Source organism: Schistocerca nitens, chromosome 8, assembly GCF_023898315.1.
Source record: "Schistocerca nitens isolate TAMUIC-IGC-003100 chromosome 8, iqSchNite1.1, whole genome shotgun sequence".
Lineage (NCBI taxonomy): Eukaryota > Metazoa > Arthropoda > Insecta > Orthoptera > Acrididae > Schistocerca > Schistocerca nitens.
The window spans coordinates 432,190,132-432,215,540 of NC_064621.1; the positions used below are offsets into that span (position 1 = coordinate 432,190,132).

General features: G+C 41.5%; 1 protein-coding gene across 1 annotated transcript in view; it reads left to right on the plus strand.

Moving 5' to 3' along the window:
* Positions 1–1,126: 1,126 nt before the first annotated feature.
* LOC126198760 (AN1-type zinc finger protein 2A) overlaps positions 1,127–25,409 on the plus strand; it is a 68,567-nt gene continuing 44,284 nt past the window's right edge. The window contains exons 1-2 of the mRNA XM_049935316.1: positions 1,127–1,383; positions 19,999–20,041. Coding sequence (XP_049791273.1) covers positions 1,329–1,383; positions 19,999–20,041 — 98 coding nt within the window. The 5' untranslated portion in view covers positions 1,127–1,328. The remainder of the gene's footprint in view (positions 1,384–19,998; positions 20,042–25,409) is intronic.

The following is a 25,409-nucleotide window of genomic DNA, read 5'->3' on the forward strand; positions in this document are numbered from 1 at the left end:
ACTGCTGCAGGCCCCACAGCACCTCTTATGGATGCAACAAAGCACAGTAACACGACCAACATGCCTCACTCTTCAAATAACGGCACCGAGTCGGCAAGAATAAAAGATGCTGCCGAGACCATCCATATCTGCTAAAGCTGCGAACTGTAATCCGTTAGTTGCACCCCCAGCGTCGTGCTTTGGGTGTGCCATGCGCCCCTGGCTGACTAAGTGTTTTCCATCGCATTCACCGTCACTCAGGCGACTATATTACTTCTGACAGATGATGCCTCGCCGCAGCCTCTTCTCACGTGCTCCACACTACGGAAAAGGGGGGGGGGGGGGGACGTGGGGATCTGTGGCGGCGTACCATCTGTGACTGGAGAAAAGGAGGATTGCTGTCCTGGGAAGTAGTAAGAGTTAGTTTCTTAGCTTGTTCTGTACACTTGTAACGAATACACGAGTTATGTATATTGTACTTAGCGATAAATAATGTGTAAATCATATCTCTGTGAGGTGTCACTATTCTGCTGATCTCCGTTACTGTATTTCCCACAGTTCTATGGAACGAAAACTGAATCTAATCAAATCTCTGATCTAAATCAGGAAGATCGGATGTGAATTTGACCCATCGCCCTCCCAAGTGTGAATCCAATGTTTTGACCACTGCGCCACATCATCGGTCCCAGATGCGGAGGAGTGTTTATTGTTTACATTGGTGGTTTTATTACATAATAAGAGGGCTTTTTAAATACATAAACTGGCACATCAATGACCCCATTTGAATATTTGTTTTTGAGTGACCTTAGCTTCATGTCTCTGTGTGACTTGTTGGAGGAAAATACATTTAAGAGTAGCATTTAAATAACTTGGGGGTAAATTTGGTATGATATTCTTTCGTCAACAGGGTGAAATTTAAAATCAATTTTAGCCATTCATTTGCTTCTTTCACTTTCCAGAACATTCTTAGTAACTTTTTGACACCCCAAATGAGTTCTACAAGAAGTCCATGTTTTCATTGCCTGTGAAAACATGGCTGATTATTTTGGCATTCCGTAATATCAGTGGAAATCGATATTTTCGATTGCCTGCGGAATTTCCTATCTTTGACGGACTTGATTTGTTGCTACTGCACAACCATGTTCCTTGGCTGCAGAAAGTTGTTGATGTTTAATGCTTACAGGCAAGCTGGTGCAACATGACTGTTGTATTGCAGTGATGATTCATACATTGTGTCAGACGCTTGAGAAGGATTTTATAAATACAGTGTTCCCCCCTTAGAGTGCACATACTTGGATGTTGGGTGTGCTGCTGTTCGATATTTGTTTGTGGCGTGTATCACCTTAGTGATGGAATTTCCTCATCTGGGTGAGCAGTGTTCTGAGCTGTCATGTAAGCAGTTAGGTATGTATGGTTTCAAAAATCTACACCTGATTTGTCACGACAGATATTTTCTCTCTGCAGTGTAGAAATGCTTTATTGCTCGTTTTTGTAAATTTCCATATTTTTTGTTTCATTGGTGTAAGCTGTGTGGATATAATTCACTCTGAAAGGGGGAATCTAGAGTCGTAGAGTAATTAATGTTGAGTACCACAGCAGCTGAAAAGGAAAAAAATTACTGAAAGCACCTTTAAGTGTGTTTCCAAAGTTTCCTACACTACTTGGTACAGAGTTTGCGTAGATAACATTTGTTAATATTTCTGATGATATGGGCTGCCACAAAATGTTTAAGTCGAAAAGTATGTGTCATTACTCTCTCCATAATCTTCGGAATATTCTTCAAGTTTGTCACGACTTTCTAGGAAAATAAAAAAGATTTTATTCAGACAGAAACAAACGTCCTTTAATACTAGTTATAACAGAATAGACCACGGGCAGGTTGTGAGTTAAAATACAGAACTGAAGTTTCAAAAGATTATGTACTAACAACCTTTGAAACAGAGGGCACTGGTTCAAATGCACATTAGTGTACCAAATATACTGACGAAAATTGAAGTTGTTGCAAGATTTTTTGGAAATCAGCTTATAACTTGTTATGTTTACCAGCTATCTGATTCACCAGCAGATGTAACTGAAAATTTCATCCCTCGGCTCTCTAATACACGTTTTGCAGTCACACTTGCCAGAGCTGTGAAATAAAAGCATGGTGGAAACTTTGATTGAATAACAATTAGTTGGAATAGGTTTCGTTTTATAAGTGGAAAGTGTGACATGTGAATGCACTATTTGAATATTTTAGTTTCCCCACACTGTCACTCCACACTGCAAGTACAGTTTAAAGAATCCACGGTGAATTTTGCTCAGAGAGTTAATATGCTGTTCCATTTCAGCACATTATCCACTGTGAATTTTACTTATTCTGGCTTTGTATCATCCAACTCACAGACTTCCCTTTATTTCTGAATGCTTATGCATATCTCTTTTGGGTTTATAATCCTTGTTCATTTTCCATGAGCCATTGTGCTGTGATGTTTGCAAAAATATGTATTCTTCTTTTGAGTTGTTCCACATTTTTATTACTGTTCATTATTGTCATTTCATCCGCATAAATATGTTCTTATCTTCAATATCTATATCACTCAAAAACAGATTAAATAGCAATGTCCACATTACATAGCTTTGGTTTCTGACTGGTATGAGCTCCCTTCAACAACAAATGATTAATTCTCAGCAAAATACATCAATATAATTAATTCATTTTCTGCAAGTTTTGTTTTTAGCTGCTTAAGGTATAAACTTTAGGGTTTTATCACAAAGTGATGGCTTCCTAAACCAGTAATTTTCAAAATTAGTGTCTCCATGAAATCTTGAACATCTCTGACATGTCTCCAATTTGTGTCTGTTAGTATGCACCTATTATCAGTGTTACATTGTTTCTTAAGGTTCATAGTCTTTAAAAGCCTCTACTTGTATTTTTCCTGGACATTCCTCACAACATTGCAGCATACAATCTTTTGATTCCAAACTGCATACAGTTTTTTTTCTCAAAACTAGAATTTTACATTTTGATGAATTGCACATACACATATTGAATGTGATCCAGAAGCACCAACTGTAGTGAGAAGTTCAGTTGATTTCCATATTGCAATGAACGTTTCTTTCAGGTTTCGAAGGAGCAGATGTTTCTGCTTGTGAATCCTTTTCCCATTTATTTTTACTGCAACACAATCCTTTTAGCCTGGGCATAAACAAGAAAACTTTTTGTTTTAGGTTTTTCCATTTTTGGTTTGCACGTGTTGCTAAAATCCCATCTTCTATCTTTAGTTTCTTAGACAGCTTCTCTATTTTAGTAGAAACAGCAAAATGTTTAGCCATCCCCCCCCCCCCCCAAAAGTCCAGCTATTTGTTGCCAGGGTCAAAATTTGAACTTTGCTATAATTTCTTGAAGCCTGAAGCTTAAGTTCTTCAATTCAATTTTTGGCACTCTTCCTTTTGTATTTGAGCAGTATCTATTTGGCTCACACCAGCAACTGTAGCAATTACCTTAGTAATGCTACCTTGGGCTTTCAGAACTTTGCTTTTTATGTATCCCATCGAACCCCTTTTGCTGATCCGTTGAACCTTTAATGGTAACTCTCCAAGTGATGATAATGAAGTATTAGCAGTAGAGCAGGCATCAACAACATCCATGTCTTCAGTGGGATGATTCTTTTTGGGCCACTTCTTGTCTACGTTTGGTACAAAATTTCTGATCAGATTTAAAAACATTAGTCAGTAACTTCAGCCTGTCCGACATTGCAGTGGTCACTGCTTGGTTATGTGTTTTTCTCTTACGAAATGGGTTGCAGCAAGTCTTCTACAGGAACTGAAATTTTGTCATCAACCAGGCATTATGGTATGGACAAATTTGGGCATCATCAGTAAAATCAAGACCTACATCATAAAAGCTCCTTGACCATTGGTAAAATTTCCCTAACTGATTGCAGTTGACTTTTGTCATAATAGAATGGTGATGACCTATGACAGTCAGCTCCATGGTCCAACAAAGTAGCTGGGTGAAGGGGTCTCTTAGTTCATTTTATACAATAGTTTATTAACCTGTAACAAGCAATTTTTAAAGTTTATGAATATCCAGGTTTGAAACATAGAAGATTCAGCCTTGTTTGTATATAAAAAATCCAAATGAGGCCATCAAAATATATTATTTTAGTGCTTATCTTCAGCTACAACAATGATTATTGATTATTCAGACACTTAGTACTCAACACGAAGTGTCAACACCAAAGATTACACCTCACAGCAGACTGACACAGTGAAAATTGCCAATAATGCAATCACTGCTGCGAGGATAGAGCCTTAAAAAATACTGTTGCTTTATAGTGTCTATGGAAACTGAGAGTGACAATGCGTATATGCACCACCATGCATTGTAGGGTTAAAACATTCTGAACAACATAACATTCCACCATGATTGTCTAGATTTTATGACCTTATGAGCATTTGCTGAGGTTTTATTATATTTACATTCTATACTATAAACTAATGTAAAACACTTATTAGCACAGTTACATTCCCTAAACTTCAGGCAAATCTTATACTATTAAGACACTACAATTCCACATGTTTTTTTATTTACAACTCCAAATTATAATAATTAAATTTGAACCACACACAGACGTCATAGATAGTATTAACCCTCTGAAGTTTTGGTGTGATTTGTTCATATGAAAAGTAGCAGTCAAACCATTGCTCTCAAAATAACTTGATGAATTTTTTAGTCATTTTAGAGGCTTGTATCTATATTTAAGTGTGGCTAAATCTCAAATTTTTGCCATGGTGTGGTTCAGCATAAAAAGTTGTCAATGTGTGTTAAAGCAAATGACCAAATGTGTGCTAGTATTTGTAAAAAAAAGCGTAGCAAACTTGGCACATTTGCACTTTTGTAAATGATGCATAGGTGAGTAGCCTCTCCCTAAAAAATTCAACAACTGAAGATACTGCACTCAAATATGGTGTATAAGCATGAAAGACCATATAGAACCTTCACACCAAATTTCATTAGATTTGGAGATGGTCATGTGGAGACTCCTTTTAATATTGGTCCCTTTGATGTGGCATGACCCTTTTGGATTTTTGAGGTGGTGTTGGTTTGGTTTTATTTTTCATTGTATTTTTAGTAATATATGTCAAGGAAAATGTCAGATTCCAATTTTGCAGTTATAGCTGTAGATGTTTTGGTGTTTTGATATCGTCAGCTGTGGTTGAGCTGTATAAATCAAGAGAAGTGTCCGATTCCTGTAGATTTTGTTGGTATAGTGGAATGTTGTATCCCCCCCAATTTTTTGTAGCCATGTGTATGTAGTGACATCATAGATGCTTAGAATAGCCATCTTCGCCACATTGATGACATCATGGGTCAAAGCAGACAGTTGGAATGCGTCAACTGAAATCAGACGAACAAGTTTCATTTCTGACAATACCAGTTAATCGGGACACTTGGCATGCAAGACTCGTTAAAAGCGAGACACCATCTCATTGTAAAACACAAACATACGCTAATTTTAAAGTGTGTTTGATAGCAGCTGGTCAAATTTACGCCTTAGGTGCTGCCGTTAACCACGGGAATCTTATATTCAACAACAAATAAATTTAAATTGAACCTAATAAATTCCCAGTTATTTCTAATGGCACTTGTGTGTTCAAAATGACGAACAAAACATGCAGTTTAAGATAATTACCAACTAAATCAATCAGTGGTCACACACCAAAATTTGACAACAAGGTATCCGATATTTAATGAACGCACATGCACTTAGACAAGAACTGAAAGCTTATCAGTTTACAAGAAATTTAAAAAGGGCTTTATTTTGAACCCATTTGGAGAGAAGAGAACCACTTGTATGAATATCAAGAGCTCAGATGGCAACCCAGTTCTAAGCAAAGAAGGGAAGGCAGAAAGGTGGAAGGAGTATATAGAGGGTTTATACAAGGGTGATGTACTTGAGGACAATATTATGGAAATGGAAGAGCATGTAGATGAAGATGAAATGGGAGATACGATACTGCGTGAAGAGTTTGACAGAGCACTGAAAGACCTGAGTCGAAACAAGGCCCCGGGAGTAGACAACATTCCATTAGAACTACTGACGGCCTTGGGAGAGCCAGTCCTGACAAAACTCTACCATCTGGTGAGCAAGATGTATGAAACAGGCGAAATACCCTCAGACTTCAAGAAGAATATAATAATTCCAATCCCAAAGAAAGCAGGTGTTGACAGATGTGAGAATTACCGAACAATCAGTTTAATAAGTCACAGCTGCAAAATACTAATGCGAATTCTTTACAGACGAATGGAAAAACTGGTAGAAGCGGACCTCGGGGAAGATCAGTTTGGATTCCGTAGAAATTTTGGAACACGTGAGGCAATACTAACCTTACGACTTATCTTAGAAGAAAGATTAAGAAAAGGCAAACCTACGTTTCTAGCATTTGTAGACTTAGAGAAAGCTTTTGACAATGTTGACTGGAATACTCTCTTTCACATTCTAAAGGTGGCAGGGGTAAAATACAGGGAGCGAAAGGATTTACAATTTGTACAGAAACCAGATGGCAGTTATAAGTGTCGAGGGGCATGAAAGGGAAGCAGTGGTTGGGAAGGGAGTGAGACAGGGTTGTAGCCTCTCCCCGATGTTATTCAATCTGTATATTGAGCAAGCAGTAAAGGAAACAAAAGAAAAATTCGGAGTAGGTATTAAAATTCATGGAGAAGAAGTAAAAACTTTGAGGTTCGCCGATGACATTGTAATTCTGTCAGAGACAGCAAAGGACTTGGAAGAGCAGTTGAATGGAATGGACAGTGTCTTGAAAGGAGGATATAAGATGAACATCAACAAAAGCAAAACGAGGATAATGGAATGTAGTCAAGATAAATCGGGTGATGCTGAGGGAATTAGATTAGGAAATGAGACTTAAAGTAGTAAAGGAGTTTTGCTATGTAGGGAGTAAAATAACTGATGACGGTCAAAGTAGAGAGGATATAAAATGTAGACTGGCAATGGCAAGGAAATCGTTTCTGAAGAAGAGAAATTTGTTAACATTGAGTATAGATTTAAGTGTCAGGAAGTGGTTTTTGAAAGTATTTGTATGGAGTGTAGCCATGTATGGAAGTGAAACATGGACGAGAACTAGTATGGACAAGAAGAGAATAGAAGCTTTCGAAATGTGGTGCTACAGAAGAATGCTGAAGATAAGGTGGGTAGATCACGTAACTAATGAGGAGGTATTGAATAGGATTGGGGAGAAGAGTAGTTTGTGGCACAACTTGACTAGAAGAAGGGATCGGTTGGTAGGACATGTTTTGAGGCATCAAGGGATCACAAATTTAGCATTGGAGGGCAGCGTGGAGGGTAAAAATCGTAGAGGGAGACCAAGAGATGAATACACTAAGCAGATTCAGAAGGGTGTAGGTTGCAGTAGGTACTGGGAGATGAAGAAGCTTGCACAGGAGAGAGTAGCATGGAGAGCTGCATCAAACCAGTCTCAGGACTGAAGACCACAACAACAACATGATTTAAATAAATGCAACTGCATTCACATGTGAACTAGAGGACTCAGGCTGAGTAAGTGTAATGAGTCAACAGATGTTCAAGGAACATCTGAGTTAATAGCTTAATAAAAATTAAGTTCTTCAGCAAGTGAGGTAAATGCCAACATCCAATGCAAGCAGTTCCACTTCACTGTATAAACAACAGTAAGGGCTTGCTCCACTCAAAGTTACTACACCAAACAAAAGCAGCTCCTGTCAACACATCAGAAGCAAGCAGAATTAATCCATAAATTTCTGTTACAAATTGCACTGATCAGGCATTCATACAAAGCACAAGCTGGGAGTGTGTTGCAGAATTGTTTTATGAATCACAAAATATAAAACAGAACAGATGTCAAAAACATAATTACGAAAACCAGAAATACCAAAGGAGGCTGAGTTGCACTGCATGCAATTTAACTATCTAAAACATGCTTGTCCGGCCCCATAAAATCAGATGTACACCAGCCAGTAACACGTGGAGCAGAATACACAGCATCATTGGTTAACACCTCTAAAGAGATTGAAAGAATTGGTTGCACAGCAAACCTTCTTACACTAAGGCTACGCTGTGCAACACAACATTGTTATTGACTGGGAAAGTTGCAGAATGTGCTCACCCAGAATAAAATCTGGCAGGCTGTTAGAGTTGATGTCAGTGTGAGAGCCGCTTCTCCCTCCCCCCTTGAGGATTCCCTCTCTACTATCTGCTGTCCACATGAGCACTGTTATGGTGATAAATGGCAGGGGGCTTACTCCTTGTTCCACTCTGATCATTCCAAGTCACCATTGCCAGCACGCTTCATGTGCACCAGGAAGGAGGCCAGAATATAAGGCCACTTGAACCAATACCGAATGAAATTGCGACCCCACTCCTGGCTCTGCTCTTCGACCAACTTCACAGTTCCGCCACCAAACTTAAAGAGAGCAAGGCCGCTGCTGGCATGGCCATCAGGCCTCCAGTTATGCTCTTTGGCCAAAGATGAATACTGTTGAGAATGTGACATGACCTATCAATTTGGGGCATGGCTCATGTAGAGTTTCATTCCTTGTTTCCTTACTTAATATTGTTTTTAAGATGTCAACATTTTGCTTCCTGATTCTGATTTCTTTGATGGTTTATTTTGTTTCTGATACTATGTCGTCATATCTGCAAAAGCAGATAAGCTCACATGTGATCAAATATTTCTGTGTAACTACATGTGACTAATAGTACAGGGTTGCCACAAGTTTTGGAAATCAGGGAATTTCAAACGTATCAGGGAAATTCGGGAAAAAAACTGGAAAAATATCATTTTTGGCTCAGTAGCATGAGAATGTTTGTTTACTGAGATGTCATGCTTCGTTGCTGGCTGGGCGCCGTGGAGTATGTGCGCTGTTTCCTGGATCTCTCATTCTTACTGCTTCTCCCTTTCCCACCATTCCCCTCAGCCTGCAGTCAGTGCTGCCACCACTACTTGCTGCTAGCCTAGCAGCTGCCAATGAGAGGCAGGGTGGCGTGAGGAGTGGTTTGTTTGGATGTGATTCTCAGAGCTTGTTGATGCAGCGGCCGAAGACAATGGTCATGTGTGTACGAGTTGTGTCTGAGTGAATGTTTGTATGCTGGTGAGTTGTTACCTATTGCCATTAGTATTGATTCTCAAGAGTATTTGCACAAGTTATCTGTTGCATGGGTGATCATCGCAGTCTATTTCATCAACATGGTGTCTGTGACACGTGAATAACTGGTCACATGAGTGGACTTCCATGACGGGCCAAAGCCACAGGGAATTTCTGCGAGTATCTCTAACGGATCAGGCCTGCTGATCTGAAGCCCATAGTTTCCCACTAATGTGCATGCCCTGTCTGTCTCTGTGAGGCATAATGGAGTGGATTTTCATGGTTTACCATGGACCCAGGACTGCTGTGCTCCTCAGCAGGCCAGAGGCCATGGGCGATGAATTTCAGGAATTGCGACTGTCTCACCACAACTATGTTGTACAGTGCGGTGTTTTATAGGCTTTCTATGTATTCTAGTACATTTTGGCATTTCGAAAGTAGTTTATATATTAGAAAGTATGGACGACAAGAAGAAGAAAGTTGTGGCAGTCATTGGCAGTTTGTACACTATGCACTCAATGCACTTCTTGAAAGAAAAATTACACAATACCTGTAGAATAATAGACATAACACATTGTATAATAACCAACAATAACGAACATAGTAGAACCAACATTTTAATCGCGGTCACCTATGGTGTTGGTTTACACAACTCTTCCTCACCTTGTGACGACACCAGCAAGCAAAAAAAGGGTGGGAGGTATGTACATAGGAACATGGAACGTGCAGTGCCTATCCCAAGATGGAGCCCTACTGCAACTGCTAACACAAGCAAACAACTACGTCATAAATCTATTGGCTCTCCAGGAAATTAGGTGGAAGGGAAGTGACACAGTGCACTCGAGAAATTTCACAGTCTTCTATAGTGGTGGGAGTATGAATACCTTTGATACAGGTTTTGTGGCCTTTAAAGGACTGAAGCATGCTGTAATGCACTTCAAACCAATCAATGAACCAATGTCCATATTAAGATTAAGGGGAAAATTATTCAGCATAACAATTATAAATGTACATGTACCAACAGAAGAGGCAGATGAACAACAGAAGGATGAGTTTTATAGCAAAGTAGAGCAGTTGTACAATCAGGCTCCTAAACATGATGTTAAGATCTTAATAGGAGACGTGAATGTAAAAGTAGGAAAAGAAGAGGCTTATCAGCCAACTATAGGAAGACATAGCCACCATGAAATATCGAATGATAATGGAAATGGGTTGTAGATTTTGCTATAAATAAAAACATGACTCTCAGCAGTACATGGTTTCCACACAAAAATATACAGAAAGAAACATGGATGTCACCAGAGGGACAGAGTAGAAATCAGATAGACCATATATTGATTGACAGGAGGCACAGATCAGATGTAATGGATGTTAGGAGCCAACGTAGAGCTGACTGCAGTTCAGACCATAATCTAGTAAGAAGTAAGTACAGGCAAAGGATCTTACTATTGAGTAAACAAAAAGACCACAAACAGAAAAGTTTTGACATTAAGAAACTAAAGACAGAAGAAATACAGAGAGCATATCAGGTGAAAATAGAGGAGGGGATTGAGAACAATACTGACACATCAAATGAACATATAGAAATAATGTGGAAACAATGTAAAACTGCAATAATCGAGGCAGCTTGGGAGGTTTTGGGACATGTACGGGTTCAAAGGAAGGCAGATTGGTTTGATGAAGAATGTATGAGAATAATTAAGGAGTGTAACACAGCACGAATGAAATTATTTCAGAGGAGAACTAGAGCAAATCTGAATGAATATAATGAGAAGTGCCATGTAACTAAGAGGGTTTGCAGAAAGAAGAAAATAGCACTAGAAAAGAAAAAGAAATGGAACAGCTAGGAGAAGAGAAGCAAGTATATGAAATGTACCAAAAGATTAAAGAAAGTAAGGCTGAGTTTCAAGCCAGAACAAATTTATGTAGAAATAAGTAAGGGATTTGATAGGGGAGAGTAATAAGATACTTGACAGATGGGTAGAATACTTCCAAGAGTTACTGAACCCAGAACTAGAAGGATTAGAACAGGAAGAACTGGTGGAAATAACTTATTATGGACAAAAGGTCTTAACAACAGAACCCACACTGGAGGAAGTGATACAAGCCATTAAGACCTTAAAAAATAATAGGGCACCTGGAGAAGATCAGATCCAGGTGGAACTTCTCAAATATGGTGGGGAAGCATTGTGGAAAGCAATACATGAAGTAATACTGAACATCTGGCAGGAAGAGAGCATGCCAATGGAGTGGAAAACGGATATTATGTGTGCCATACATAAAGAAGGAGATAAATCAAACTGCCAGAATTACTGAGGAATATCCCTGCTAAATACTACATTAAAGTGTTCTCCAAGATCCTAACTAGGAGGCTTACTCTCTATGTAGAAGAGAGAATTGGAGACTATCAGAGTGGCTTTAGAAGAAAAAGGTCAACAACTGACCAGATATTCACATTACACATACTACTTGGAAAAATGTTATAAACACCAAATACACACACATCAGCTTTATATCGATTTTAAACAAGTCTATGATAGCATCTCAAGAGTGACACTGCAGAACGTGATGGAAGAGGCAGGAATACCGAAGAAGCTTGTTAAACTTACAATGATGACCCTCAGTGAAACCAACTGTAAAGTAAAAATACAGGACGAAATCTCCAGAGAAGTGGAAGTGAAGAAGGGACTGAGACAGGGTGACTATATCTCCTCACTGCTATTCAACCTTTGCCTAGAAAAAGTCATAAGTCAGATAGAGATAAATAGAGGACGAACCATTTTTAATTGTTCACTGCAGTACCTGGCCTTCGCAGATGATGTGGCATTACTCGCACGAAACACCGCTGTGCTGGCAGATGCCTATTAACAACTGGAGAGAGTTGCAAGGGAACTTGGCCTGGTAGTCAATGTCGAAAAGACCAAATATATGGCAATGACCAACCAGCGACACCTACCAAATCTTAGGATAGCCGACAAACAGTTTGAATGGGTGAGAGACTTCAATACCTCAGATCGACTATCACAGAGACAAATGACATCAGCAGCGGGGCGAAAGCTAGAATAGCAACAGGCAACAGATGCTACTTTGCCACACTACCCATGCTTAGGAGCTCACTTCTATCACGAAAATCTAAAATCCTCATTTACAAAACAATTATAAGACCATTAGTTATGTATGATGCTGAGACATGGACCATGACTGCAAATGAGGAAAGGATCCTTAGCATTTGGGGGAGAAAGGTTCTGCGTAAAATATATGGCTCAATATACGATCAAGAAGGTTGGTGCATCCATACGAATGCAGAATCAGAACAACTTTTTGAAGAACCTGTCATTGTCACTACCGTTAAAACAAGAAGACTGCGATGGGCAAGACACGTGGTCAGAATGGAGGAAGGCAGAACATGTAAGAAGATTTTTGATGGCAGGGCTGGAGGCAGACAACAGAAGGGTCGTCCCAGAAAGAGATGGATGGACAAAATTGAAGATGTGAAAAAGCTGTGTGTCAGAGGATGGAGACGGAAAGCCATGGACCAGATGGAGTGGCAGGATATTGTGATGCAGGCCAAGGCCCTCCAAGGGCTGTAGAACCGAATATTTGTGATAGTAGTAGTAGTAGTTCCCCAACTTATACATTTCTTTCAGGCGGCCTGCTTTTTCTGAGGTTATTTCTGATACCAGTGACGGTATTTTAAATCTGTCTTGCGTCTCTAAACAAAATTCGTAGGCTATTTTTGTCACCAAATGTGTTTCGCTTTATTGAAATAAAATAACATCATTGGTCCTAATGAAACATATATACCATTTGGCTTGCTTTCTCCATCTAAAAGCAGTTCATCACACAAGATGTTGATGTTGGTATAAGATGCTGGCTCACACCTTTAGAAATACAGAAGTCCTTACATTTTTTTGTCAACTTATGTCTTTCCTTACCCTTGAGATCCCAAAATTTGTCAGGGAAGAGCTAAAACTTGTCTGGAAATCAGGGGATTTCACTAGGGGAAACTTGTGGCAAACCTGTAGTTATATTAGAACTGATTTTACTAATGGTGTTGATGATGTCAATAATTGTCTGACTTGGAGAAGTCACCCTTGTTGATACAGATATTTTTGTGACAATGTTATACTGTATTAATAGTTCTTCAAAATGTTGACTTGTCTTTGTTCCTTTTCCCATATCGGTACTGAAATCTCGACATATAACAAAATATCTCTCCATATTCATTCGTATTAAGTTAGTTGTTCTGTACATACAAAACACTCTTATATGTCATCTGTCACAACACCAGTAATTTCAATCACTGTTCATAACCTATGGATAATCTCACACCTTCACTATTTGCAGTCTTTAGGAATTTTCCTGTTTTAATAGACATTGAAACTCCACAATTTCTGTGTTTAGAACTACAGATGTAAATGGAGAAGATATACTGCTTTATTGTCAGATTACCTATTTGACTTTGAGTTAGCCTATATTCACTGATTATCAAATATATCTGCTTGTGTTTTTCACTTAGAAGTACTTCTACTTTTGTTCTAGGTTCTTGTTACCAATGTACTGGATGTTCTAGTGTAGTTTCTTTGTATAAGTTCCTTTTTGCTGACTCACATGTTTGGAGAGCGTATTCTGTAAGGCTTCCTGGCTTGGATGGTGTTTACATTTGGCTTTTTCAAGTAGAACATCTGATTTTTCATCCCATCAGGCCACACTAGTTTCCATTGTTTCTAATGCATTTGCAGACATCTGTAAATATTCTGCTGAGTGTTACAGGCCCCAGCCTGTTTAAATGCAGAACATTCTTTCCTATGCAGTTCTCACATATAAATTTGTTTTTGTTTATCAGACAGAGGATACCAAATGATTGCTTAGGGCTTTTAACCCTAGGACGCCCAAGCATTTTTTTCTAACTTGGATGCTTAAGGGGGCGGGGGGGGGGGGGGGGGGTTGGCGAGCCCACAGGTATTAAATAAGTTTACTGATGAAAAATTACAACTTTAAAAATGGTTTATGTATTTTAACTAAGGCATCGGTTTATAAATGTTGTTAATTGTTATAAATATTGGATTGAGTGAATAAAAAATTGACATATTGCAATACAAAATAAAGGTGTGTTCATATACAATAGACTACTCAGAGTCCTCAACTTCAAGGCAAGAGACACACTTCACAATTTTTTCTGAATGTGTGTTACACACATGTTTATGACAGTGTCCACAATACTATTTTTTTTACTCAGATAGTTGTACTTCTGCTTCTTTGTTTTAGCTTCTCTTACACAAATATGGCACCAACCTTTCCCTGCAGGAGGCTGACATGCTTCTGTTGTCACTTCTTTGATTTTCTTTTGTAGAATAGTATCCATTGATGGAACAATTTGGTTAGGTAACCCTCTTGCATTGGCAATTCTTTCTTCTACCTGCAATTTCACTAGTTCCATCCCAGCTTGCAGAAGATAAAGTTTCCGTTTGTTGTGTTTCTTTTCATTCCATCTTGGATGTGCTGGATGAATATGGTGGTTGCGTTGATAGCACAAATGTCGATGAGAGTAAAATACAGATAGAGGCTATCTCTTTGTTCCCCTCTTGCAGGTGTACAGACGCGCCATTTGATCAATGGTATCAATTCCACCTTTAGTGGAATTATAATATGCATTTATCTCAGTTTTATTCTTCTCTCCTCCAACAGTGCCTTTATCTTGGTGCATTGTTGGCATCATCAGTAAGTTTTTACTTGGTTTCGCTTTTGCTATGTAGGACACCAAAGTTACTGGAGGCCTACTTGTTGATGGGTTTGCAACAAGAACATTGATGAATGTAGCTCTCGATTTTACGTGTTCTTCATTATGTCTGTAATATGCTTCCTGTTTGACTGGAGAGTTCCTACTGTAGTAACTTTGTAGTCTTTGTATAACTCTTCCACCAAATCCACCGATGTGTAGTATCGGTCTGTAGTAATATTTCGACCAGTATTTTTCACAGGCGCTACCAGACGTTTGACGACAGCTGCTGAACCCCGATCTTCTTTCGACAAATTCTGAACAGTACCTGCATAGGGTTCCACATTCAAGACGTATCTGTCAACTGCATCGGACATCATGCGTATAAGGATGCCTTACTTGCCCGGTTTATCCTTCATAAATACTTTGAAGGGGCAGCGCCCTCTAAACAAGCTGAGCATCTCATCAATGGTGAGGTGGACCCCTGGTTTATACAGTAGTGGAAACCTATCATTCACTTTGTTGAAAACATCATGGATTGTTGTGAACTTGTCTGCTTCCCTTCTTAGCTGGCTGGTACTTTTGTCATCAAACCTTATGATTAAGTTCCTTGAAACGTTCTCTTGCCATAATACCCTTGTAAACTGGCTGACCAAAGATCGTGTACACTGACAGAATTGTCCTTATTTGCCCCCATAAATATCGGGATTCCTATAAAGGCATACAATTCTTTCTCATTAGTCAAAGTAACATTTCGCCTAATTGCCTCTTCATTTGAATGTTATACTATAACATCCATGATGTCAGGCATAAGAAGTAACTTCAAGGCTTCTCCAAGTGAATGGCAAACACCGGCTGGAGTTACTCCTGCCTGCTCTCTTACTATATTAGCAACAGACCTCTGAGGAATTCTAGGGTGTGTGGTTACATACCTTCTTCCAGGCTTGGCCACAATAACATCCTGATGGTCACTGCCTGAAGCTGCGCTATCTTCATCTTCTCTAACATCCAAATCACTTTCCCGGTCTGAATCATACTCCATAATACCATCCTCATATTCACTTTCACTCCCCGAGTCAGAATCTTCATCTAATATTTCATTCAGAACACTTTCTAAAGACGAGCCACGTATTCTTTTAGTCATTTCTAAGTCTGGGTGGGAACAGTAGGGAACTGCACTAACTCACTGCAAGTTTACAAGATAAATAACAGCTGACTGACATCAACAATCACTTCCCCTGAAAGTAAACTGATTGTTGTGAATATCAAGAATACCAACCAACAAGAAACTAACTTGCATTGTTGTAGAGATGAGAAATACGAAATCCTACTAAGGGAAATTTTCTATAGCATGGAAGCCTAAGGAGGGGGGGGGGGGGGGAGGGGGTTGTTGGACCCATAATAAGTTTAGGCCTATTTATTTTTTCTTTCAAAGCAGGTATTTTCTATAAACTATATTGACACTAACGTTTTATAAAATAGCCAACAAACAATAATTCAAAGGGAATATATAGTATGAAAGTTCCTTGGGCAAAAGCAGGGGACATAAAAAAATTGTGGGTTCAATGAACCCCCCCCCCCCCAGGCGTCCTAGGGTTAAGTGAAATAAAAGCTTTTATAAAGACGGTTCTTCACTGATTTGGCCCATTTGTGGTGTAATGGATACTAAATCCAAATGTTTTTGTTTCAATCCCATGTTGGTCATATGATTTTTTTTTTTCTTCCCCCCCCCCCTTATGACTTCTTTCACCTTTGGCAATGATTCATTGGTAGGAAAAATGGCACTTTGCGCCTTAAACTGGAGTCCTTGTTAAACTGTCTCCTCCATGGCTGTCTGGTTCAGTCTCTTGAAAGACCGAAGGAATGCAAGGACATACCGAGTTCAATAGAACCATGCTTAGTAAAATACTATAATGTTCAAATCAACTTCCTCTTTCACAAAAAATTTACCTTTTTACAAATTAATGAAATACTTTATGTTGACCAAAGATTTTTGATATAAGGAGTCATACTCATTCTGTTAAATACATTGTCAAAGAAGATGAAGGAACTTAAAAGGTTTAGGGCATCCTCCTGCTCTTCTGACGGGGAACTGTGCCCAAAGGCAGATAAACCAACAATGATCAAAAGCATGAGGTTGAAGGAGGCCATGGAAACCACTGCTCTAAAGATGCATGAAGCGTAATTTGTCCGTAGAACACTTAGTCATCCAGGAATGGAAGACCACAACAGACTAGTCAAAAGGCTGATGACTTAAATGTGAAGAAATGATTGAAATGACGTAAGTTAAAAATAAGTACAAGCACATAGCAGAAGCTGAACAAACTCATCAGAGGCAATGCAAATAAAGTGTTTATTTATCAAAATGGCTTTAAGCTTTATAGAAGGCAGTACATTGAGGCCTACATGCTATAATAGCTGAAGCTGGAAACTACTAGCTCAGTAGCTGTTTTTCGTACATTCTGTCTCTGACCTCTGTGAGAGCTTTATGTAGCCATACCAGCTCTTGATTGTCTAGGAAAATGGTCTTTGTTGAGTACATGAACCAAGTCACTCAGCCAGTTACATTTATAATGTCACTTTGCCATCGTGTTGCTAATTCAGTATGAATTAGGACATCAAAAACATTGTATATATATCTAAACTCAAAGATGATTGTGTGTATATATATATATATATATATATATATATATATATATATATATATATATATATAGTTATAATAGAGGGAAACATTCCACGTAGGAAAAATATATCTAAAAACAGAGATGATGTGACTTACCAAATGAAAGTGCTGGCAGGCCGACAGACACACAAACGAACACAAACATACACACAGAATTCAAGCTTTCGCAACAAACTGTTGCCTCATCAGGAAAGAGGGAAGGAGAGGGAAAGACGAAAGGATGTGGGTTTTAAGGGAGAAGGTAAGGAGTCATTCCAATCCCGGGAGCGGAAAGACTTACCTTAGGGGGAAAAAAGGACGGGTATACACTCGCACACACACACATATCCATCCACACATATACAGACACAAGCAGACATCTCACAAGCATATATATATATATATATATATATATATATATATATATATATATATATATATATATATATATATATATATAAACAAAGATGATGTGACTTACCAAACGAAAGTGCTGGCAGGTCGACAGACACACAAACGAACACAAACATACACACAAAATTCAAGCTTTCGCAACAAACTGTTGCCTCATCAGGAAAGAGGGAAAGACGGGTATACACTAGCACACACACACACACACACACACACATACACACACATATCCATCCACACATATACAGACACAAGCAGACATATTCAAAGCCAAGAGTTTGGGCAGAGATGTCAGTCGAGGCGGAAGTGCAGAGGCAAAGATGTTGTTGAATGACAGGTGAGGTATGAGTGGCAGCAACTTGAAATTAGTGGAGATTGAGGCCTGGTGGGTGACGGGAAGAGAGGATATATTGAAGAGCAAGTTCCCATCTCCGGAGTTCGGATAGGTTGGTGTTAGTGGGAAGTATCCACATAACCCGGACGGTGTAACACTGTGCCAAGATGTGCTGGCCGTGCACCAAGGCATGTTTAGCCACAGGGTGATCCTCATTATCAACAAACACTGTCTGCCTGTGTCCATTCATGTGAATGGACAGTTTGTTGCTTGTCATTCCCACATAGAATGTGTCACAGTGTAGGCAGGTCAGTTGGTAAATGACGTGGGTGCTTTCACACGTGGCTCTGCCTTTGATCGTGTACACCTTCCGGGTTACAGGACTGGAGTAGGTGGTGGTGGGAGGGTGGGGTGCATGGGACAGAGTTTACACCGGGTGCGGTTACAAGGGTAGGAGCCAGAGGGTAGGGAAGGTGGTTTGGGGAATTCATAGGGATGAACTAACAGGTTACAAAGGTTAGGTGGACGGCGGAAAGACACTCTTGGTGGAGTGGGGAGGATTTCATGAAGGATGGATCTCATTTCAGGGCAGGATTTGAGGAAGTCGTATCCCTGCTGGAGAGCCACATTCAGAGTCTGGTCCAGTCCCGGAAAGTATCCTGTCACAAGTGGGGCACTTTTGTGGTTCTTCTGTGGGAGGTTCTGGGTTTGAGGGGATGAGGAAGTGGCTCTGGTTATTTGCTTCTGTACCAGGTCGGGAGGGTAGTTGTGGGATGCGAAAGCTGTTGTCAGGTTGTTGGTGTAATGGTTCAGAGATTCCGGACTGGAGCAGATGGCCAGCTTCACACGTCCGTCCACATCAAACCCACCAACAAGCAACAGTACCTCCATTATGACAGCTGCCACCCATTCCACATCAAACGGTTCCTTCCCTACAGCCTAGGTCTTCGTGGCAAACGAATCTGCTCCAGTCATTCAACAACATCTTTGCCTCTGCACTGCCGCCTCGACTGACATCTCTGCCCAAACTCTTTGTCTTTGAATATGTCTGCTTGTGTCTGTATATGTGTGGATGGATATGTGTGTGTGTGCGTGAGTGTATACCTGTCCTTTTTCCCCCCTAAGGTAAGTCTTTCCGCTCCCAGGATTGGAATGACTCCTTACCCTCTCCCTTAAAACCCACATCCTTTCGTCTTTCCCTCTCCTTCCCTCTTTCCTGACGAGGCAACCGTTGATTGCGAAAGCTAGAATTTTGTGTGTATGTTTGTGTTTGTGTGTCTATCGACCTGCCAGCGCTTTCGTTTGGTAAGTCACATCATCTTTGTTTTTACATATATTTGTCCCAGGTGGAATGTTTCCCTCTATTACATATATAATAGAGGGAAACATTCCACGCGGGAATATGTGTGTGTGTGTGTGTGTGTGTGTGTGTGTGTGTGTGTGTGTGTGTGTGTAAATTGCATCTTAGGTTCATTGATAGTCAATAGTTTTGCATGTTTCCTTTTTCAGTAGTGACTCATTTTATTTCACTTTAGAAGTTTAATAACACAAAATTTGTTGTGGTGCAGTCAAGAAAAGCAATTTCCCTTAGATGTTTATATCTGCTAACTGGTTTAGTTTTATAAGCGTAATTTATCTAACTACTTCTAGAAATGGCTGAAGAGTACTGGTGTGAAATTATTTTTATTTTGCACAGCAAAATAATTCATTACTATTTTGGAAAAGCTTATATAAATGTGTTTATTTTGTTATTTTTAATTTTTCAGATTATCTGCCGTTGAAGTGTGATGCATGTGAAAAAATTTTCTGGTAGGTTAACTTTCCTGACTTCTTTTTTTTTAGATGATGTAAGAAAATATGTTATCTAATCTCCTATGTTAGTTTTGCAATTAATTTGCACAGCAAAGAAAATAACAGTAATTCATAATTTTATTATGGAAAGATAAAACTATTTTTGGATACTCCAGTATGCTAAATTCTTCTTAACCCAGGCACATCTTGCTATTGTTTAAATAGGATATTCTTTGGTCATAAAGCTGGTTACTCTGACCGCTTTTATTGGATTTTGTCATGTCAGCACAAATTTAGATTTGAGCTTGCTCTAACTTTTCCACTGTTTGGCACAAATATAATTTGTTTCATTCACTGGTTTTTGCGCAAATATTTCTTTCCCATTTTTGACACTTCTTTTTTCACCACAGCATGTTGTATGGCAGAAAACGGAAAGTTACATTTGATTGACTGTCCCATATGTAATACAGATCAAACATCATGAGTCTGTTGTATTGATCAGAAGGTAAAAAAAAACTTTTGAATTCCAAATTTAGTGAAGAGTGTCATAGGAATTTAGTAAAAGTGAAAGTAAACTCGTACAGCATGAATGGGTGGGAGGCCCTGAAGAGCAGGTTCAGCCACCTAAATGAAAGGTTTCCCCTATTCTCAGTGCCCACAGGCACCTTTCCATCACGAAGTATAAAGCTTTGTATGTAAGTGTATCTGTTAAGTGCTGATGACTGTAATGGTGTTGTGTAGGAGATGATGATAGAAGGGAGAGGGTGATACCTGTTGTCAACACGTAGCCTTAATAAATGTGATCCATCATGTAAAATCATTGAAGGATCTGCCAAAACTGGCAGCAGTACTACATTTCTGTAGCTGTCTTGAAGCTGAAAATTTGCTTCGACACTTTGCAACATGTGCTATTGAAAAAATGTCTTATGCTTGAAGAATCGCTCTGGAAATTGTTAGCACAGTGTAGTCTTGATATTGGATAGATGTTTGTGTAACCAAACAATGGTAAACCCTCCACTCCTTGCCCGGAAACAGATCTCCCATGCCTTGTCTCTTGTCTCCTCAGCCATCTATAGTCTGTCTGTAAACTCAAGAGCGAGCAGCACTTTTGGTTGGGGAAGTGGCCTTTCCCAGAAGAATGCTGCCATCGGCCTACAGGGGAACCCAAAATGTGTTGCCCGTTACCTGTCTAGCGGTGTAGATCGGCGTGCAGTGATATACGTTGTTTCTGTTCGTGGGATCTTAGTTGCCAGTGTCAGTCAGTTAAATTTGTATACTTAATGATATACTTCAATATCCGAAAATGATGGATGATCGTCAAACATTGCAAGAAACTGTGCAGAATACGAGGAAGAGGAGGTATTTGCAGAGCAACAAGAGTTTGATCGTCTCTAATGTTATTACAGCGTGTATTAAAGAGGTGGCCCAAAAAGAAGTGTTGGCTAATATTACTTGTCCCAATCAAAGGGCTGCAATTTATGCAAATGTCAGCTTCTTCCAATTGGACGCATAAGGAACGAACGCAAAAATAAGCCGCATGGTTTAGTGGAATCGCCATGAAGGAAAACTAATAATCTTGGGAGGAAACCAATCGTTATAAACAGTTTCAAAATCACGTAAAACCTTTGATGCTTATGGAACACTTAATCTCTATCTGGGTCTCTATTCAACTGATTCTGAGACATATTGCTTTAAATATGTGTGCAATAGCTATTCTAAACACTGCTGAAATTTTCTTCGAAACATGTACATTATTCTGTACTTCTAAGCAAATAGCTTAACATACGAGGTGCGTTCCCATATTAATTTTTATTTTTTGGTAAGAGCTTTATTTGTTAATCTACAGCAATGTTATCCTCTTCAAAATATTCCACATTACATACTATACACTTGTGCCAGTGCTTTTTCCAATTCCTGAAATTCTTTAGGAACTGTTTCTTCGGGATAGTTTATAGGTCTCTTAGCTGTGCATCCCCCCTGCGGGTCCGGGGTAAGAATAGGCCCGAGGTATTCCTGCCTGTCGTAAGAGGCAATGTGTGCAATAGCTATTCTAAACACTGCTGAAATTTTCTTCGAAACATGTACATTATTCTGTACTTCTAAGCAAAAAGCTTAACATACGAGGTGCGTTCCCATATTAATTTTTATTTTTTGGTAAGAGCTTTATTTGTTAATCTACAGCAATGTTATCCTCTTCAAAATATTCCACATTACATACTATACACTTGTGCCAGTGCTTTTTCCAATTCCTGAAATTCTTTAGGAACTGTTTCTTCGGGATAGTTTATAGGTCTCTTAGCTGTGCATCCCCCCTGCGGGTCCGGGGTAAGAATAGGCCCGAGGTATTCCTGCCTGTCGTAAGAGGCGACTAAAAGGAGTTTCAACCGTTTCGGCCTTCCATGTGATGGTCCCCCTTGGGGTTTGACCTCCATTTTTCAAAATTCTACAGAAGTACGAGCCTTTTGGGGAAGGACACCTTACGTGGTGTACCACTGGTCCTAAGTGCACTAAGACCTTGGCACTCAGCATTGCACCGGCGTTGTAACCATACCCACTATTCCTCAAATTGGGCCTAAACGCCTGATCGGTTGTCCAAGTCACGCCCATAGTGCATCTCCATCTGCACCAGCGATCATGATGCCATGGCACCAGAAATCCAGCACGGTAGCCAGCCCGTTGTGGTGGGGTCGTCATGTACCCTCTAGGTTGTAGCCCCCTGACAACACAGGGATCGTACTGCCGATACCTGAGCTGCACCCTCCCCACGTCGGCCAAGGAGTAGATGCCCGTCTCCTTGGGGCATCAGGACTCCCGGCAATGGTCATCCTGCCAGGTGGCCCTTGCTGCGGCTGGGTGGCGCCCGTGGGGAGAGCCCCTGGTCGGAGTGGGTGGTATCGGGGCGGACGTTTCGCAGATGAAACGTCAACACGTATCAGGTCGCTCTGCGGCCAAGTCTTTCAAAAGAAAAGGTACCGTTTCTAGTTCTGGTTCTCCTGCCCTTTCCCCCTTGGCCACTCCATGGGAGGAGGGACAGGCCCGCCGGCTTGGGGCGAAGTACTTCCTCCGCTATTTGGTCTGTTCTCGAACCGATGGGGGGACATTCGCCACCTCCAAGCCCATGTTCTTTGTTCAGCACATTGAGGACATCTTCGGGGAAATCGAGGCTCTCAGCAAGATGCGTTCAGGGTCCGTTCTTATCAAGACCACCTCCGCCACACAGTCGGCGGCGCTCCAGGCGTGCGACCGCCTAGGGGACATCCCAGTATCCATTGTCCCACATCTGGCACTAAATAGAACGCAGGGGGTTATTTTTCATCGTGACCTCCTGCTACAATCTGATGAGGAGCTCAGGGCCAACCTGGAGCGCCGAGGCGTGCATTTCGTCCGGCGAGTCCAGCGCGGCCCCAAAGACCGTCGCATCGACACCGGGGCCTTTATCCTCGCCTTCGAGGGGGACGTTCTCCCGGAGAAGGTAAAGGTGATGTGCTACCGGTGTGACGTGCGACCTTACGTCCCGCCTCCTATGCGCTGTTTTAGGTGTTTGCGCTTTGGGCACATGTTGTCACGGTGTGAGGCTGAGCCCCTTTGTGGCGATTGTGGACGTCCTCTTCGTGAGGAACATACATGCACCCCACCACCTCGGTGCATTAATTGTCCTGGCGTCCACTCGCCTAGATCCTCAGACTGCCCCGCATATCAGAAGGAGAAGAAGATACAAGAAATCAAAACTTTGGATCGGCTCTCTTATTCTGAGGCCAGGAAGAAGTATGACCGCCTCCATCCCGTGCCATTGATCACTTCGTTTGCTTCAGTTGTGTCCACTCCTTCCGCGGTATCCTCACCCCTATCCTGTCCCCCCTCCGCCTCCTCCGCCCATCAGGGGGCTCTGCCTCCGCCTCCCAAATCCCTCCCTTCCAAATCCTCCTCCCCCGTGGCCCCCACCCCCTCTGCCCCAGGGGCCACCCTTCCTCCTCCTCCTGCCCCCACGCCACCTGAGAAGCGATCCTCTTCTCAGGCGTCCATCGGGGAAACGTTCCGGACCCCAGCTTCCGAGGTCCGGCGTTCCAAAACGGACCCCACACGTGAGGACCTTCTTCGGGTCCAGCACACCATCCCTGTGCCGCCTCGGCCTTTCAAGAAGGCCTCCAAGAAGAAGTCTCTATCCCCCTCTCCACCCCGGCGCGTTTCGTCTGACGCTCCATCCGTGAGTCGCTGCTCCCGGCCGTCCTCAGTTTCGCCGGGACGCTCTGCTGCCAGGCGCTCAGCTGGCCTTTCGTCGGCAAACGATGCTGCCCCTCCTACACAACCAGGGACAGCGGCCGCAACTGGCGACGAGTCGATGGAACAGGATCCGCCTCCCGTCGGTTGTAGCGTTGTTCCCTCGCAACCTGGCCCTCCGCGGCTGTCGAGGTGACCAGCTCTTCCCCCGTCTCGTTCCCCCAACTTTTTGACTAGCGATGGCGTTGTTTCATTGGAACATAAGAGGTATTCGATCTAATCTGGAGGAATTACAACTGCTCCTCCGCCTGCACTGTCCGCTCGTCCTTGGTCTCCAGGAAACCAAGTTGCGCCCGACTGACCGTATTGCCTTTACCCACTATACCTCGGAGCGGTATGACCTCACCCCTGTGGACGGTGTCCCAGCTCATGGTGGGGTCATGTTGCTCGTTCGGGACGATGTCTATTACCATCCCATCCCATTGACCACCCCACTCCAAGCAATAGCTGTCCGCATTACTCTTTCTGCTTTTACTTTTTCAGTTTGTACCATCTACACTCCACCGTCATCTGCTGTTAGTCGGGCTGACATGATGCACCTGATCGTTCAGCTTCCCCCGCCGTTTTTATTGTTTGGCGACTTCAATGCCCATCATCCCCTTTGGGGCTCTCCTGCATCCTGTCAAAGAGGCTCACTCTTGGCGGATGTCTTCAACCATCTCAATCTTGTCTGCCTCAATACTGGCGCCCCGACTTTCCTCTCGGACTCTACTCATACCTACTCCCACTTGGACCTCTCGATCTGTTCTACCACTCTTGCCCGTCGGTTCGAGTGGTATGTCCTTTCTGACACCTATTCGAGCGACCACTTCCCCTGTGTCGTTCGTCTCCTGCACCACACCCCATCCCCACGTCCTTCGAGCTGGAACATACTGAAAGCTGACTGGGGACTTTACTCCTCCCTGGCGACCTTTTCGGACCACGATTTTCCCAGTTGTGACAGTCAGGTCGAATACCTCACGGCTGTTATCATCAATGCTGCCGAACGTTCCATTCCTCGTACTACTTCTTCTTCATGTCGCGTTTCCGTCCCCTGGTGGAACGAGGCTTGTAGGGACGCTATCCGTGCTCGACAACGTGCTTTACGCACCTTTCGCCGCCATCCTAC